Source organism: Clarias gariepinus, chromosome 19, assembly GCF_024256425.1.
Source record: "Clarias gariepinus isolate MV-2021 ecotype Netherlands chromosome 19, CGAR_prim_01v2, whole genome shotgun sequence".
Taxonomy (NCBI): domain Eukaryota; kingdom Metazoa; phylum Chordata; class Actinopteri; order Siluriformes; family Clariidae; genus Clarias; species Clarias gariepinus.
In genome coordinates, this window is record NC_071118.1 from 25,572,254 (window position 1) to 25,590,592 (window position 18,339).

Genomic DNA, 18,339 nt, shown 5'->3' on the forward strand with positions numbered 1-18,339 from the left:
ATATCTGACACGCTCAGCTCAACAAAGACAAGACGCTCCTGCAAAATCTGCGTGCACGACCATCCTCTATCAGGAAACCGGTCGATGTCATCGTGCAGCGAAGATAAAAAGAGCAATAATTTATCGCACAACGCCGAGTTCAGAATGAAATGTGTTTTGCGGCTCATCGCTCTCTCTCACGGAATATTAAACATATCCTCCTGCCATGGCCTGCAGTCGAAGCGAAAAAAAGAAAAAAAAGACAAATCAGTGAGTTGATTCGGAAGAAACCAACAGGAGAGGGGAAAAATAATGTTACTGCTGTAGTCAGAGCCTGTTGCGAGCTGTATGACATCATAACACACTTCATAAGCGATCGCTGTTGTTTACGTGATAAACTCGAAACGGTATCACGTCTGAAACAGATAACCCGAGCCGCGTCGCGTCCTTCACGGTGCGTCCGACGGCGGTCGAGCGAATGAAACGCGCTTACTTTTCAAACCTGATGAACTCGTGCGCTTGGTTTTCTGGCTGAAAACTAATCTGGCGAGTCCGGCTCCCAACTCGTCCTCCGCCTCCGTCGTGGCTCGTATCCCAGACAACTGTCAAAGCTCCGCAACCACCTGTTTCTATAGGCACCTCACTAACGAGAAGCGCTTTAATGAGCTATTTTGAAAAAAACGAGCGAGGAAAGGAGGGGGCGAAGACGGTCCAAAAGTGATGGGGTACTCGCTATTAATTATTCATATCAGGAGAATTATCATCATGCACGTTTTCGAATGAATAATTGATTGTGTGCTGGAAGATTCATGTCAAAAGACGCAGCGATGACACTTACGGATGGGGGGACGTGAAAAAAATAATAATAAAATCCTCAGGGGACCGACAGCACTTTTTTTAAAAGCGTTTCTCGGGACACCACGACTAATGATCTGGTCGCCTGGAAAGTGATCCATGCCATTTTTTTTTTTCATTATTTTTATTTCTAGACCACTGACTGATTTCCCATTTGGACTTTTTGAATGTGCTCATGCAAAAGACATCTACTTCAAAACTGGCTTTTAGCTGTGTCCTAATGTACGATGCAGTCTGGAGAGTGGGTTCAGTCACACCAGACTTTCTATTTAATTTTTCACAATCGCTTTTTTCGCTTCGAATAAAATTTGCCATAGAGTTGAGCTTCGACTGGGGAATTTGCCTTGTTAAGCAGTAACACGATTGAAGAGCTTTGTTGTATTTAATATACGGTTTTATAAACACGTTCAAAAATGTCTTCTTCGAAAAGGCGTGCCATTTATGCAGTCAGTCAGCAGGTTCAATTAAATCAAAGGGTGAATAAATTATAAATTCATTATCTAACTCACTGGGTATAATAAATGCGCCACTGTGCTGCTCAGCCGCGTTGTTGTCTGGAAAAATGATTGATCAGTGGTAGGCTACGTGGTGAGGTACTGTACTAGACATATGGTTTAAGAAAAAAAAGCTAGCAGGTCACTGGCTAATGTTTCAGCTAATCAATCCAAAAGTTTCTCTCCAAACTTATTATGTGTCTTTATTTTCACTCTATTTTCAGTTTCCAGTCATGGGGTGACTACATAGTCTATTTTATTTAGTATTCGCTCTGTCTTGGCCTGTCTGTGGTGCAGGGGGTGGGATTTGAAACACATAATGGTTCGAGGATTAAGATAAGTCCATCACTATGATAAGCGTGAGGCTCCAACACAACTATGTATCAAATAAATATTGGGTTGTTGAATCTACTGGTCTTTCGAGGGAATTTCTGCGGGGTCTTTAGTGGTGTGCTGTGGTGTTTGGCACCGGTAACGTTAGCGGTGGATCCTTCGGGTGCTCTCTGTGGCAATGTGGGTACTATGTGGATCGGGCTCGTTTTTGCGGTGCATACCATGGATGCTCAATCGGATTGTGATCTGGTTGTGTTGAAGGCCGGGTCAGAAGCTGTGGGCTTTTTGCATGCCGCGCCTTGTGCATGGTAGGCTGAGGTGCGCATTTTTTTTTTTAGATGAATTTCTTTTGTGGCCAGCATTAACTGTCATCGTGTTCCTTCTGTCTCAGAGTCCATTTAGTCAAACATTCCCGTCTCACAGCCCCGTGTCAGACGGAGCACCACTGACCTCCGTTGCTAACACCACAGCAGGCGACCTTACGCCGACTACCACCTTGCTAGACCTTCAAACACGGCTGCTCTTTCTTTGCTCATCAGTCTCCTCTTCTTCCCTTGGCTGCTTCGTGAACAGCTACTGAAGCCCGCGCTGTAACCTTTACCGAGCGTCAGCTCATTAGGAACACCATTGTTTCTAAGCAACTTTGTCAAAACGGCGTGCCGCAGTGCTGTGAATGGTGGAGTTCTCGGCTTGGCAACCGGGCGAACGGTCTGAACTGATCCTGGGAACCGTTCGTACTGTAGACACGTCTGGATGGAGATGTGAGGCAAAAGATGGAGACGAGAAGAAAACGCAGACGAACAGGCGATCGTGTAATATGGACTTGCACAGTTGCTGCAAAACTCACTAATTTGTTCGTCCATGCTCGCGGCACACATGATCTCAGTGTGAGGGCTAATTATTTCAACACCAAGCAAAGCATTATAGTATAATGCTAATCAAATGAACACAAATGTCACAACCTGAAAGCTTTTACAAGCTCGTAGCAGGTCAAGCTAAGAAAATCAAAATTATGCAAATGCTAAAGAACAAAGAAAGCAAAGACAAATGATTAAGAGCCCAGGGCTTTGCTGAAGAATCAAAAAAAGGGAGGATTGTCTTTTCTTGCGGCGTGCCTCGTTTTTCATGCCAGAGCACAAAAGACATCAAAGTTGTGCTCCTGCCCTTTCTTTCACAAAGGCATGAGGCTTAAATATTATTTCAAAAACGGTTCAAACCGGGGGCGTGTTTGCGTCTGCAAGTACGGCTTTGCATTTAAACACCGCGCACATCATTCACCCGGTCTTAATTGAGCGGTGCAAATCATCCCAGTACAACGAGTCCGTTAACAGCTGCAGCCTCATTGCCGCCATCATTACAACGACATAAAATAAATTGATCGGCATGTTCATGTAAATGACAGCAACGCTCGTTCCAGGTCTAATTAAAACTCAGAGAGAAGGCCATGTGCCTCGGATATGACGGCGCATTGACCGGAAAGCGTCCTCCGGGGAGCGGCATGTTCGTTTTGCAAGTATTTTAAAGATGAATAGATACTGGGGAACGAATTCTGGTTTATCCATGAATAGTATATAGTACGAGCAGCAGTCTCGAGGGCTGCCGGGATGATGTGGGGGACAGAATGAGACTGAAGAGCACAGCAGGTGCGCAAGGTTTACCCAGGAGAGGGCTCGTAATTAAGGTGAGAAATGTTGGGACGTGTGTAGTGAGGTGTACCCTTGATGTTAATGGAGAGGTTTGGAGACAGAACGAGGTGAGACACACTGTCATTACACGGCTGAATGCCTCCGAGGGTCTCCGAGAAGGTCCCCGTGAGACGGCCGGCTACGGAAGGTTCTTCACAAGGTCAGTGAGGGTTGTATAGACTAGTCTGGTGCTTCTCAAAGTGGAGTTGATGGAGCACAGCAAGTGGCTTGTTCTGCTTTATTACAGTGATCGAAAGGACATTCCACATAGTTAAAACTTTTATATTTAGGACTCAGATCTGATGTGATCTACTGGACTAAAGTTTTTATCCACTCATCCACTATTGGGACCGTTTATCCTGTGTATGGCTAGGGGCGGGGGGGTAGGGATGGGGGGGCTGGAGCCTATCCCAGAAAACTCTCACATACACATACACACTCTCACATCAAATCGCACTAAAGCCAATTTGGGAATCTCAATCAACATACACTACCGCTAAAAAGTTTGGGATCACTTGGAAATTCCTTGGTTTTTGTTTACCGATTTATTTTCTACATTCGACAATACTAGTGGAGATTTCAGAAGTAGATTAGATTTTTGTTTGTTTGTATTAGGATTTATTGCCATATCAGCTTCTCGGGCTATTTCATGTCAGATTCATATCAAATATTAAGCTGATTTATTCAAACCAATTTGATATTATGTTATCATGTAAGTGATTTAGAGAGTTGTGTAAAGTAAAATATGAAAATAAATAAATATCACATTATAGCATGGTCTTGGCCAGAAGAATAAGATTACATTACATTAGATTCTTTAGGTGCACTTTGGATTGAATTTGTAAAAGTTTTTCTGGTTTTGTCTCGCAGAATATGTTTTTTAAATCTTGTTCTGGTAGAAATTGTTTTCTTATAGTATTAAAACATGACATTAGGTAATAAATTAACAATTACAACAACAACAGTCAATTGTTATTTGAAGACCTGTAGGTCAGCTGTTCTGGATCAGTTCTTGCCGTCATGCACCATGATGAAACTGGCTCTCATGAAGACCTTCCCAGGAAAGCAAGACCAAAACTTACTTCTGCTTTTATTTTTGAGAAGTTAATTTAGAGTTACCAGTCTCAGAAATGACCAATTAACCTTAAGCAGCACCTCAGATCAGCACCATATGAACGCGCTACAGGGGCATGAGTAGCAGATACTTCTCAATATCAACTGTTCAAAACAGATTATTGTATATTTTGGACGCCTTCAGCATTGTTTTACAGTGTAGAGAGAAATTAAAATCAAGAACAAACACGAGAAAGTGATTCTAAACTTTTGTGTGGTAGTATATATTGTATGTCTTTGGATTTGAGAGGAAACCCACCTCAAGCCAAGCGCAAGGAGAACATGCAAACTCCACGCCAACAGACCGAAAGTGAGATTCAAACTATCAGTCCTGAAGGTGGGAGGCAAAAACGCCACCCGCTAAACCACTAAAGGGGCCAGTGGGGTTGCACGCCAGGTCAGGCTCAAGCCCAGGTTAAAAAAATGGATGGATTTCATGATAATAGGCATAAAAATCAGAAAAGATACAGATGAAATGAGCCACTGTTATGAAACAAAATAAGTAGTAGAAAAACGACAAATAATAATGTTCTGAACTTCATAATGTGCGTGGAATGTCTGTGTCCTAGGCTTACTGTTTCACTAAAACATTTTCGAATTGTCGTTGTAATTATCGACTACTGTGGGTGGTAACAAAAAAATAAATAAAAAAATCAGGCAGAGGGTAAAGAAAATAGGCTCTTTATTAGTCTAACAATAGTGTTGCCTTCGATACTACAGTCACATTGTGTAAGACTTGAGTGTGCTTGGAGAAAAAAATAATTCGCTTTAGCACTAAATTTAATCAAACTCCTAGTTGCACTGCTGTTGTATTGAGTTCTAGTCTTAATTCTAAAGGTGGACAAACCTTCCAGACCCTGCTGTAGACATGGCTTCCTTCATGCAGCCAAGATCGCTGAGCTATACAGTGAAAACTGCCATGATCAGATTCAGAATCTACAGTTACGTCTAGGTTATGAGGCGTTACGTGTGCACATTTGGACAAGCTGGTACAACAATTTAAAAAAAGGAGAGAAGACACAGAAACTATGGCTTTCTTTGACCTGGCTACAGCACACACACACACACATACACACAGACAGCATGTCTCTGTGCCTGATCCTGACTGTTCCTGAAATTCATGCGACATTGAGACTCGTCTTTAATCACGTTCACGTCAACATGAGTGACTGAGAAATGATTATGTATTACAGCTCGGAGCGAAAGTTCAGCACCGTATTGATAAATTAAAAGCGCTGTTTATCATTCAGTTATGAACATCGCCCCGGCTCGGCTTATCTCTGGCGTAAAAGTGGGGCATATGATTTAAACGTACAGGACATTAGTGTTGAGCTGTCCTCTCCAATGTGTTATAATGCATTGCCGGGCTTTAATGGAAAATCAATGGCGAGACAAGCCCGTCACCTCCGAGTCAACGCAAACGCAATTTTTTCACATCGACACCTGGAGGGTGTGCGAGATTGATTCGGCATGCGGGAGGATTTTAATATTGTTTTTCTGTGAGCTCATTGACTCGCACACGACGACCCTTGCATTATCTGTTAAAGCCCACTGTCTGGCGAAACGATTAATCTTTCCTTGCCTACCCCTCCCTCTTTTATTCCCCACTTCGCTTCCTCTTTCCATTCTTCTCCATCTCTTGAACTAAGCGCAGTCATTAGAGCGAATATCCACACAAATCTGGTGGATTTATTTAACGAGCGCTGTCTCCAAAAAAATAAATAAATATTCACAAACTCACCGTCATGAATCTGAGCACAATTAACAAAGGCTAGGCTTAGATCTGGTGTCTTCACGTGTACAGGATTAATTGACATGGAAATTTTTATGCTGTCAGAACTTAATACTTTGACACAAATATTGAAAACCATTAATACCATAATCGGACAAAGAGCTAGCTTACTAAAAATTCCATACAGGTAGTCCCCGAGTTACGAATATTCAAGTTATGAACGGATGGAAGACCTACAAACATTTACAAAAGTAGCTCAGGTGTATTAAAAATAGACATTGCAGTGCACCAGATAATCACATTTACAATTATATATACAATATTTTTAGTGTGTAAGTAATTGTGTAAAACGTTTAAAGTCCAGTATATTGTATGAGAGTGTGTGTGTGTGCAGCCTCACTGTTTTCAATGAATCAGTCCGGGAGCACAATAATAGAAAAATGTCTGTCCTGTAAAGCTGTCCTGACGGTGAATAATCCAAATTTTCGAAAAATCCCTAATAAAACAAAGGTCACAGTCGAAACAGCACTGAGACAAAATGGCATCCATTCAAGGACGCAGTAAACACCGTGTAGTGTTGTCCCTTCCCCGGACGCCTTCCTAGGCTCCATTTACCGCCGCGTCACTGGGAATCCAGTATAATAACATATAATTTTATTATAGAATAACATATAATTTTTTTATGCCTTACATTGTATGTGTGTCAACAGTGTACAGGACTCACTTTGTCTGACTTATGAACAAATCCGACTTACGAGCATGTTTGCAGAACGGAACTCGACCATAAGTCGGAGACTTGTTGGATTTGCTACTTCTCAGGTATATCGCCATGTTTGCTAGCTTACTTAAAACTCAAGATCTAATACATCAATATTAAATTATCTCCAAATTTCTCACTACAAGGCTGATGACACACCCGTACAAAATAACGCAGCCCTGAAAGCTTCACCGAGACATAAATCCAGAAAGGTCTCGCAAGCAGTACCAGATGCCATACATTCGCGCTTGTGTTTCGTATCGTCAAGGTATATGTGTCCAGATAAATACAATGCTCGCACAGATCAATCTATAACTGCTGGACCGAGGCATTTGGCTTAACTCACCTTCCCGAAGTCCCGCACGTCAAACAGGTCGAAGGGATCAAACAGCTCGCTGTTCCTCAGGCCGAACTTGTCATGGCACACCTTAAGGAATGTCCGGATGTTCTTCAGACACAGAAACTGAAAGAGAAGAAAAGAAACAATTATAAAATAAAATAATTTAAGCGGAAAATCTTCCTAAACCTTCAATTCCATATATTCGTAACCAATATTTTTACAGAAATAGCAGACGGCTTGCTACTGTTAGAGAGGATTTCATTTCCTGCGCTGCCGTCTTGTTTCCTGGTTTTCAGTACGGGTGATTATGCAGTGCCAGATGTCACTATGATCAAGACTGGCTGAAGAAGAGACGCGCTCATGACAAACACAACTAGCTCGGGTCTAGAGGGACTAAAGTGTCATTTAGGGCAAATCTGTGCCGAAACAAATGAGCAAGATGTCATGTAATTCTTTATTAATTTTACATTTGCAAAAAAAATGCATTTTTTTTTTTTTTATCATGGCACGGTAGACCTCGAATTGGTGCAAGCTGAAGCCATAAATGATCAACCCGACCTGTCTGGTGAATAACTTTCACGACTGGTAAGCAGGAATCAACCAGCCTTAACCATGGAACAATTTCTGTTTTTGTTTTTGTTCATTGAAAAGGTCAATGAATTTTCAAGTTTGTTTTGATCCATGATTCGACTGCACGTACACCCGTCTCAGTAACCATGGAAGCAGACATGGAGCTTTTACACACTGAAGAGTTTCTTAACGAAAGTGGCATTTACACAATGACACTCGAAACACACTTTTGCGGGCTCTTAAATACACCAACATACAAATAAACTGAGAACCGAGAGCCCTTATTCTAGCGGCCTCATCATGCCATTATTAACCAGCATTCACACAAGCACAACACACCACACCACACACTGCATTACTGTTAACACCAATCACTCCGGTGCCACAGCTCCAACCGTCACCCATTATGCCTCACACGCTGGCATTATGCGCTGGTACGAACGCGAGATTAACCATTATTCGCTACACAAAAGCACATGACGAGACTGCAATCACTGTGCTATAGACACAGCGGTCTCTTCATCGGTTTAAGTAAGGATGCGCACCCGTACAAAGGCCTACAGTTCACTTTTTCTCCGATTTAATAGTAAACTGATGAGAATCATCAGCTGTGTTAGAGCACTGAGAGCAGGACTCTCTCCAGAACTCCGGCAAAAAAAAATACAAAAATGCTGTACTACTTTAAAACCGTTCTGCTATAAAACTTTTCAAGCAACAAGCGTGCACATTAGAGTTTTCTTTTTTTTTTTTTTTTTTTTAGACCCACAAACAAACAAAAAGAGCAACGAAGACGCTAAGATGACACGGTGGTTTTTGGTATTGAAGCAAAGCCACAAATCAGTACATAGAGAAAATACGGTCACAGAAATATATCTGGACCAGAGGTTAATATATTTGTGTCACTCACGAGATACTACACTAAGGCCATGATAATCTAGTGAGGACTCGACAATAGATAAATATTAAGACCATGCAATAATCTAATAAGATTACAAGATAATATACTAAAACCAAAAGATAAAAGCCAAGATATAGTCACAAGATAATACACTAAGACGATAAGACCTTACATGGACAATATGATAAAATATTGAGGTCACAATTTAATATAATTGATACGATAAGTTAAAATATCTGGGTCATGAGTTAATATATCGCGGCATTCAAATATAAATTGAAGACAATCTATAGAGGCCAAGAGATAATACTGTATACTGAGGCCAGAATATAATCTAGTGGGGTCACGTAAGGTAATAAGGCTATGAGATAATACTTTGAGGTCACAACATATATAATATATGTAATATTAACTATAAACACTATATAAAAACCTATAATGTCAGAAGATGATTGTGTTTATGTCTGTATATGAGTTAATAGTATGATCTATTTAGGCTACAAGACAAACATACAGTGGTACCTCAGCACACAAATTTAATCAGTTCTTAAGGCGAATTTTTATATTGCGAGACGTATTTTCCCATAGAAAATCATGTAAATTCAGATAATCCGTTCCAGCCAACCAAAAATATTACGAGTATTATCAATATTACCAATTTCCAACACTATAATCATATTTCCACACTTAATCCTAATCTACGATTCCTCTCGGCACCAGCTGCTTACAAAAAACAAAACTAAGAGTAGCTCCGTTTTCTTCTTGCTGCCGTGTATGTTAACAGTCTTGGAACTCATGGTGCTATGTCTTCACTGACAAAAATAATAAAAGCGCAACTTAGCCAGCACTCGGTTCAGCTCAGTTGGGTTGCTCAAATGCCGAAAATGCTTCGTATGTCGAGGCAAAATTTGTTCTTAATGTGAAAATTCTTAAGGCAGGCCATTTGTAAACTGAGGTACTACGGTATTGAGACCGGGAAACATTATTTTGGGGCACCAGAGAATATTGAGGCCATAAAATAATGTATTGTGGCCACCATAGTGTATCGAGGCAATTACATTTTATATATACAGTATATATATATATATAGAAGTAATGCCATGAGATTATACAATGAGGCCCACTGATATACAAAGGACATTAAATAATAATATATTGAGACCATGAGGTTATTTAATCGTGTCATGAGATAATATTCTTTATCCATAAGATAATGTAACGAGATCGTGAGATAATATAATAAGGCCACGAGGTCAATTATTTGTGTCATGAGATAATATTTTGATTCTATGAGATAATTCAAGCGTAATACTAGTAGTTAACTCCATGCCTAGGTTTCTGTTTCCTAGCCACACAATATTAAAACCCAACCCATTTAAGTCTCTAAATTCCACACGAGTCTCTCTACCAATTCCTCAGGTAACAGTACATCCTCTGCTGTGTTTAATTGGTTCACAGAGCTTTTTTTATGCACTTTTTAATTGGATGAAAAGACCTACTTTTGCACAGTGGACTAATTTGGCACACAGTGCCCCCGTTGCAGGTTTATTTGTTCTCTACACAACATCATTTGTATTTACATGACTATTCGTGTGATACGCTTGTGAATGTAAATGTTGACTCTAAATCAATTCAGCACAGGAGATGCGGGGGGATGGTGGTGGAGGTGTTCCAAACACGCCACAGTTCCATATAATGATAAGACTGCCTTCATTTTCAGCAGAAACCAAACAAATCACAGACAAAGGGGAGAAGAAAGGGGGAGAAAAACAAATCTGAGAGGTAGTGAAGAAGATATGATCGAAGAACAGATGAAAGAATACAAATAACAAAAAGCTGTCATGCTTTGACAGTCTATCCGGAAGCATTGCTGTGCTCACACACATACACAAACACACACAGAATAATGTATTAGCTTGCTCCTCCAGAGGTACACCTACACTGCTGATCATGCTTTCCTACGGCATTTCACAAAGACTTTACAGAGCAACACCAAAAGATTAAGAACAAAAAAAAAAAAAAGAGGGAGCAGAGATGACTACTGGGAAAGGAAGAGAGCAAAACAAAGAAAGAAGACAGGTCTCCTTAGAGAAGGTTGTTGTGTCTAAGTAGGATGGAAAATACGACTGAAAGTCAGGTGGGAGGAGGAATAGCCGTCTGGAAAGACTGATCCGAGATGGTAAAAAGAGTCAGAGCGTCTGTCAAAAACAGCATGATGGTGAAGAGGACGGGAAGCTGTTCAGAAAGGCCGGAAAGAAAAAAAAAAAACGACTCAACGGTGAGGCGATGTATCAGACAGAATGAGAGGAGTACACTTCTGGATCTTGGCACTAAAGGAGTACAAACCTCCTGAGATCGGAGGAGAAAAGGGCGCAGGAGATAAGTCACCCGCATGACCCCTGCCTTAATGATAAACCACACAAAGACTGTGAGGCTTTCAACAACAACCTCTGCGTAACAAGTGAGGCAAATACAATGACTTTAAACCTGATTATTTTAGATATATGCTTAATAGTTATATTAGATATAATATACCGTATATTACATTATATATACAGTATATATATTAACTATTTAATTATGGTATCAATGTGTAGTATTATGTTTCTCCGTTGATCACGTGATCGTCAGAAGAGAAGCATGTGTACATTTTTTTGGCCGACTCTATGTATGTACAAGATTTCGAAAAAAAAACAAAACAATTGGGTCGCCTTTATGAAGAATACATAAGGGAAGACTTTCCTGTGGAGAGAAAAAAAAAAAGAAGAAGTGAAAATGGCCAAGTCAGGGCAGGGCCTGCTGCGATCCACATGTAGCATTTTGTAAGTGCCCTGTTTCCCTGTAATCATCATCCATACACAAGTATCTCCCACAGGAGAAGTACGTTCTGGCTTAAACAGGCGTGTACACACACAAACACACACACCCACTCAACAACCGCCTAAACTCCAGGGCCGCAGAATATCGCATTTGGCCAAATTGCCTTGAAGATTTCCAGGTCACACAGATGTTAAACCTTCTCTGGAGAAAGGCTCCACTTGGACTAATTGGAGAGGCAGACACGATGAATAATGCATGCTGGCAAGCGATATGCAAATCTGATCGCGTTATCCAAACACCACGCAGATTCTCAGGAACCCCTCGGTGTCTTCACCGAATCAAAAGCAAAGCCCCCCTGTTGAAACACCATCTGTCTTAAAATCAGAGAAGAGACCTTCAATCAAAACCTAATGCTATAAAAAAAAAAAAAAGTACCAGTGTGTAGGGCAGGGCTGGAGGACACATGGACTTCAGTGGAGGAAGCGATGTGAAGCGAAATTTTGAAGGTGGTTAAAACTCTTGTAAATTATTTTTTTTCCAGGGTATCTTCATATGAAGCACCTGGAAGCAGCTTGGCCCAGGAGTCGGTCTGAGGTGACTATGTACCGACTACAAAACATCAAAAGTACTGCTACAGACATCATCTAAAGCAAATCTACCAGAGATTATTGCCTTATTGCTTGTCTGCCGCTTTAAATCCCCCTTCCCTTGCAGGGGTACAATTCCTGGATATGGAGTCAGAAGGTTTTACTGTCTAACCTCCTGTGTTGTCCTGACTGGCCAAATAGCACCAGCTTGCGCTGGATCTTTATCACCATGTGCATGGCGGCATGACCTCTACTATCCAACCCTATTAAGGCATTGGCACTGACAAAGACGGGCAGGATGTCTTTGATACAAGCCCTGGACAATATGAGAAGCTCTCAGTCCAGACCAGATGTCCATCCTAATGAGGGCAATGAGAGACACCTGACTTCATTTCAACTCCTGCTGACCTTAAAAGATAGTTGCGTTCTTAATATATAATTCATAAATACCTGCTGGGTAAAAGGGGGAAAAATGCACAGAAATACCTTCTGGGAGTGTTTTTTTTCTACATGCTCTGGCATGTTTAGATGCATGCCTCCATCCTGAACAGGGCTCTAATCTATAGCAGAGTAAACCACTGCCCTATCATTGACATGTCTGGTTTAACGAGGTACGCAAGTAGGGTGATCTCTAAAGCTAGACCATTACCAGCCTTCAGGTTCTCGAAAAATGCACACACAAAGTCTTAAATTCTCCATAGTTATTTCCGAGGAGGGTCTCGTAGCTGTGATTTAAAAGCAAGCTAGAATTGTTTGGAATCTTGAAGATGGCCAGCCATTCATGAGGGGATTTTCCAAGAGCTCGCATACAGTACAGTTAGCATGTGGATTGGGAAGGATCAGAATCCCTGGAGGCTCCACACCAGTCTGTGGGCCATCATCAAGAATTATCATCACCACAAAATGTGTAGCTTAATACTCTTGATATCACAAAAAAGATCACTGCCACTGTGAAATCAGAAGTGTTACACCGCAGTTCCTGGTGGACCTTGATGGCAGGAGTGATGACACCTTGAGATGTGTAAAAGATGACAAGAACCTAACAAATGTTTTTTTTTTTCTTGTAAGGTTGAGTTGATACTCGAGGCTGAGTATCAGGAAAAGAACAAGCTGTGAAAGTGGACGACCATTCCCAGCAAGGACAAGCACTCATTCGCAAGGTTGACGTAATCCCTCGACTCGTTCCTAATCGTCTCGAGAACGGGCTCTTGATGTGGTGACGTTAGAACTGAAACATCTTCAAAATTATCCACCACTCACCTTGACAAATTGCCACTGTGTGATTGCCTGAAATGCTTTTCAGACATTCTCTGGGTCTCTTGTGGTCAGGCTGGCTCCGCTATGCCCGGGCCATGATGACCTCAAAATGACTGATTTTTTTTTATGCTCAGTAAAGGAGTTGAAATCCTGAGGAGACCGAGTAATGGCTAAATAAAAGCTACAGTTTCTGGGTTAATGAATGTCACAAAAAGACCTGCAGAGAATAAGTAACTCCTGTGAATCAGTGGTGTGCTATTTATGACAGCAGGGTTGCGAGTGCCTGGAGCTGCCTCCATCTACAACAATGTTAAACAATCTTCCTCTTGAATCGACCCCCCCCTGGCTTCGTCTCTAACTTCACCAGGACATGCGAAGACATGCTTTTGTCATTTGTAAAGAATCCCGAACTGGCATTAGTGGATGAGCGCGTCATCGTCATCTGTCTTCAGGATCCTCTTTATCCTGATAAGGGTCGTGGTAGATCCAGGAGGCAGAATCCACCCCTGTGGGACGCCAGACCGTCCCGTTTTCCATTAACAACCTTTAAGCATTAAATCGCTGCACTAAGTGGCCTGTAAATATTTGTACTGTGCGTTTACCCCTTCAGTTATAACAATCTTCCTTGCCACTCTTTACTCTTTTTACTACAGTAAGATAACAACAGAGCTGCAACACCGCTCCACTCATACTGTATAATTCAATAGCAGCAAATATTTACACTCCTTTCAACGCGGTAGAGGGAAACGAAGCTCGTATAAAGTTTCAGCGCATTAAATCATTTCCTGATTCTTTCCATGCCGCACGTCTGAAACTGACCCGAAGTGAAGAAGTGCGCTGGATCTGAGTTTTTTTTGTTTTTTTTCCTCATTCGAGTCTACAGTATGTTTCGCGTGAGTGCGTGTATGAACGTGCAGCTGTAAGTACTCTAGTATTCTCTCCGTGATTACCTCAGAGATGGTTAATGTCATTAGCATGGAAAACAGCCCCTTAATTACTCATCTGACTCTTGGGCGTGCATGCACAGCTTCATTAAAATATTCGTCTCCATAGCCGGGATAAATAATTACTCAATCACCGGGGGCACCGTTTACGCTACCTAATGAGCAGCAGAGCGCCGAGTGTACAGGTGAAGCGATGATGCGCACATCAGAATGCTGAGCATCCTAAAGTTACGGCGAGACGATTAAGGGTTAGGATTTGCACTCTTCATATCTAAACTATCGCCAAAGCCGATCTACTGCATACGAAACGCAACCAATGAGGCAATTTATAATTATAAAGCGTATCATCTCTTTAAATGCACATCATGCAGGAATAATTATATCATGTCTGAATCTGTTCTGCTTGCTCTTAAGCTCCTGATTGCAGTGGGAGCCTGGGCAACTGCATAAGTGTTTTCTTTAAACGTTTTTAACAAGAATTGCCCGATATCACCCTGCTGGGTTCTTCAACAAACTCGCATTCACGTTCACTGAACCCAAGACCAGGCTGTTTTTGGGATGTGTTTAATTAACTGCTAAATTTAATTTTCAGTCAAATGTAATACGCAATAGAACTAATTTTCTTGCCACGCTTCCTTTTCACACTTTTAATTTGTTTAGGCAGGTGAGAACAACAGCACTCGCACTCCACTTGGCGTGGACTAAAAAACGTCAACCGAGTCTGACAGAAAGTGAGCAGTGTGGTCTCGGTCCACATCCAAGCGAACTCTTAGTTCTGTGCTATAATGTATTTATCTATGGATATAATAAAACTGTAAAGTTGTAAAAATTTTAATTGGGTTTAAGTGTGCAAGTAAAATGTGCTACTTAATAAAGTGAACATTCTGCACACTTCACGATAACAAGTGAAGATTTTAGTTAATTCCAAAATTCAACAGATGGCTTTGTACATTTTTTAATATGCTCTTTTGAGTGAGCAATTAAATTCCATGTGAACGAGGTTGTGGGTACATCTACTGATAAATAAAGGCTTTTTATATTCTGAAAAAGATACAAATGTTGTTAAATTCTTTAGTGGACCATAACGAAAAAAAAATCTGGATGTTAGGACCTTAATCCTATTCTATATCTAACCAATTAAGAAACTTAAGAGTTTAAGATATACTTAGCCAATACAGACAGACAGGCATGTTTTGGGGACTATTTCTTTGCCATTACAAACAATGGAGGGGAATCACCAGGTACCAAGTGGTACAATATTATCATGATACCTAGGTGGCAATTCGTTTTGTATTGCAATTCTGTAATTATCACGATTTTATAATTATCCCAATTTGATATAAATTAGATTAGATTTTTTTTCATTCTAAACAAACTTAACAAACCTACAACACAGGATGCTGTGCTGTCTGTTAATTTGTGAATAGTTTAGAGTGCACCACCTGCAGGATTTTGTAGGAACTGCAACATTTTACCGCCTCAAACGGAAATAAATTTAAAATAATACATAATGAAAAAATATATATAAATAAATAGATTTTGGCGATACTAGAATCACCACACAAACAAATCCTGATACATCACTGAATAGATTTTTTTTTTCTCCATTACAGACCAATCCACTTTCTGTATTTCTGCTTCATGTTATATGGAAAGTAAAGGATAGTAAAGGAATGTGCATGCCTGAAGAAGGTCTGAACCAGACACTCATCTCTCAATAAGTGGAAGTGCTTTGTCAGGGAGATGTTGTTGAACAAGATCCTGAACGGACGCGATCAAAGAGCGGCTCCTCATCACTGATCCCTTCAGACAAAGGCACAAGGATTAGTGAGGGAGAGAGAAAGAGAGAGAGAGGGAGAGCACGAGAGCCACTTGGCTCCTACACAGACACACACACACACTTTCATCAGTCTGCAGAGACAACCGATGCCTTGTCATGAAGGAGAATCGGGAGAAGATCAGAACTGCATCCGTGCACCACCGACGGTCTGGCAGCCAGACTAAAAGAGATTCTTTAATCCGGCAGGGCACGATGAGGGCGAGGAATGATGAGAAGAGTGAGTCTTCAGACACACAGACGTGCAAGTGAAGTGCAAATGGTGAGCTCAAGAGCAGACCGGCTTTGACGTCTTCTACATGCAAGCGTTCAAAGCAAGACGTTCTTAACCGCCTGAAGCACTGGCGATGCAGGGGGAAGATTTAAAACAGGAAAAGAAAAAAAGGTGGGGGGGATAAAATATGACACTCCTTATATTAATAAAAGCAACAGTTTTGTTACAGTTATTATTATTCCTTATGTTACCTACTTATATAACTGTTACTTTTATATTATCTTACGGTAATAATACTACAGGGATGAAAAATAGTGTAGCTAATGGATTATATCTATAATGTATGGACGAAATATATACTATATCATATTATTATTACACCACTATACGGACGAAACTATCCGAGCTACACCTGATCATCGCGCCCGTACGTACCGAAGTCTTTCTACAAAAATAGGAATGTTTGTTCGCCCTAAAATCAGATTAGAATCCACCACTGGGGTCATGAATCACCGTCTCCGAGCGCAGCATATCACTATTTCTCCACTCGTCTAGATGACAGGAACTGCTTTCATCATCGCAGATGTCTTGCAATAAAAACACAAAATTAGTGCAGTGTAAACCGGTAACGATAAAACTCTAAGAGAAATAATAACTCGGGTCGAAATACGAGTCTTGTTTGCTGCGATGAAGAAAATTCCAGCGTGCTGGAAACGCTGTAGGCTTAAACAATTAAATAACGCAGGGGAAAGTTTTTTGTGCTGTACAAAAGCAAGAACCAGATGTTACAGCTGTAGCAAGTGTAAAATCCCTGGCTCGTGATGTATTAGGAAAGATTACAGCATGCAACAGCCAAACAAAAGCAAAAAGCTTAATCGAGTCCAAGCTTAAGATTGTCTCATGCTTATATCAGATTGCATTCGCAACAGACTTGTAGGAGCGTCATGACTCGTCTTGCTAGCCGCTGTCGCTATTTTTGTGACGCTATTTTGTCATAATGCATGTCTTGTGTTAAAACTAAAACGGATTTAAATCAGATACATCGTGATAGTCAGTACTAAGTAATACCCTTTCTCCTTATAGGAAATAAAAGTTGGGACTTTTTTTTAGTGCATTTAGCTTGTATTATAAAGAACCATCTACTCCACAAACTCTGGGTCTCTGTCGTGTCCATGTGCATGTTCAGTGACTAAGAAGAACAGATTTCTCTTATGTGTGGATGTGGATTTGGGGGGAGTGAAAGGGGGAGGAGGCTACACGCTCTTACACAGAGATCCCGAATGCACTCCCTTCTTCCAAACCACGAGATGACATCACCAGGCGACTGCTGAGCTTTCAAAGTTCATAAAGTCAAATATCTTCCTCAGCGCACTTCCTCAGACCTTTGACCATTTTAAGCTGTGGAGTTTTTTTTCCCTTCATGCTATACAGACTGCTTGTCCATGTACAATATAAAGGGGTAACACACAACACAACACACAGTTTTGTAAACTTAATGTCCGCTGGTGAATTGTCTAATCCTGAGCTTGGGCAGTGAGCATGGGAACCTCCTGATACGATATCATCATGACACCCAGGTGCCGATTCGATTTGCCAAGATTCGCCAAGACGTACAGTACTGAACTGAAAAGACGAACAATATTACCTCGTTGTCATCTGTGAGTTTATTTCTCCTGAAAAACGCCAAAATACTCGCGATTAGGGTGCTGGGTAACTAACTGTACCATGGTATGAGGAATGCAAGTGTTTGTTTCAATTCAATCATGCATAAATTATAAAAAAATTGTGTACACATGTAAATAAAATGTGTAATCACAAAAAAGGGGAAAAAAGAAGGAAATGTTTATTTAGCGTTTTTTGTAAAGTACGCTAAAAAGTTTTACAGAACTGAATAATAGTAATGGGAAGTTTAAATCATTTTAGT

The 18,339-nt window shown here is 40.9% G+C and overlaps 1 protein-coding gene across 8 annotated transcripts in view; it reads right to left on the bottom strand.

The window, feature by feature from the left end:
* vav2 (vav 2 guanine nucleotide exchange factor) overlaps positions 1-18,339 on the bottom strand; it is a 199,405-nt gene that overhangs the window by 129,544 nt on the left and 51,522 nt on the right. For all 8 annotated transcript variants that reach the window (XM_053479121.1, XM_053479120.1, XM_053479119.1 and 5 more), the window contains exon 2: positions 7,295-7,411. In XM_053479121.1, the coding sequence (XP_053335096.1) occupies positions 7,295-7,411 (117 nt within the window). The remainder of the gene's footprint in view (positions 1-7,294; positions 7,412-18,339) is intronic.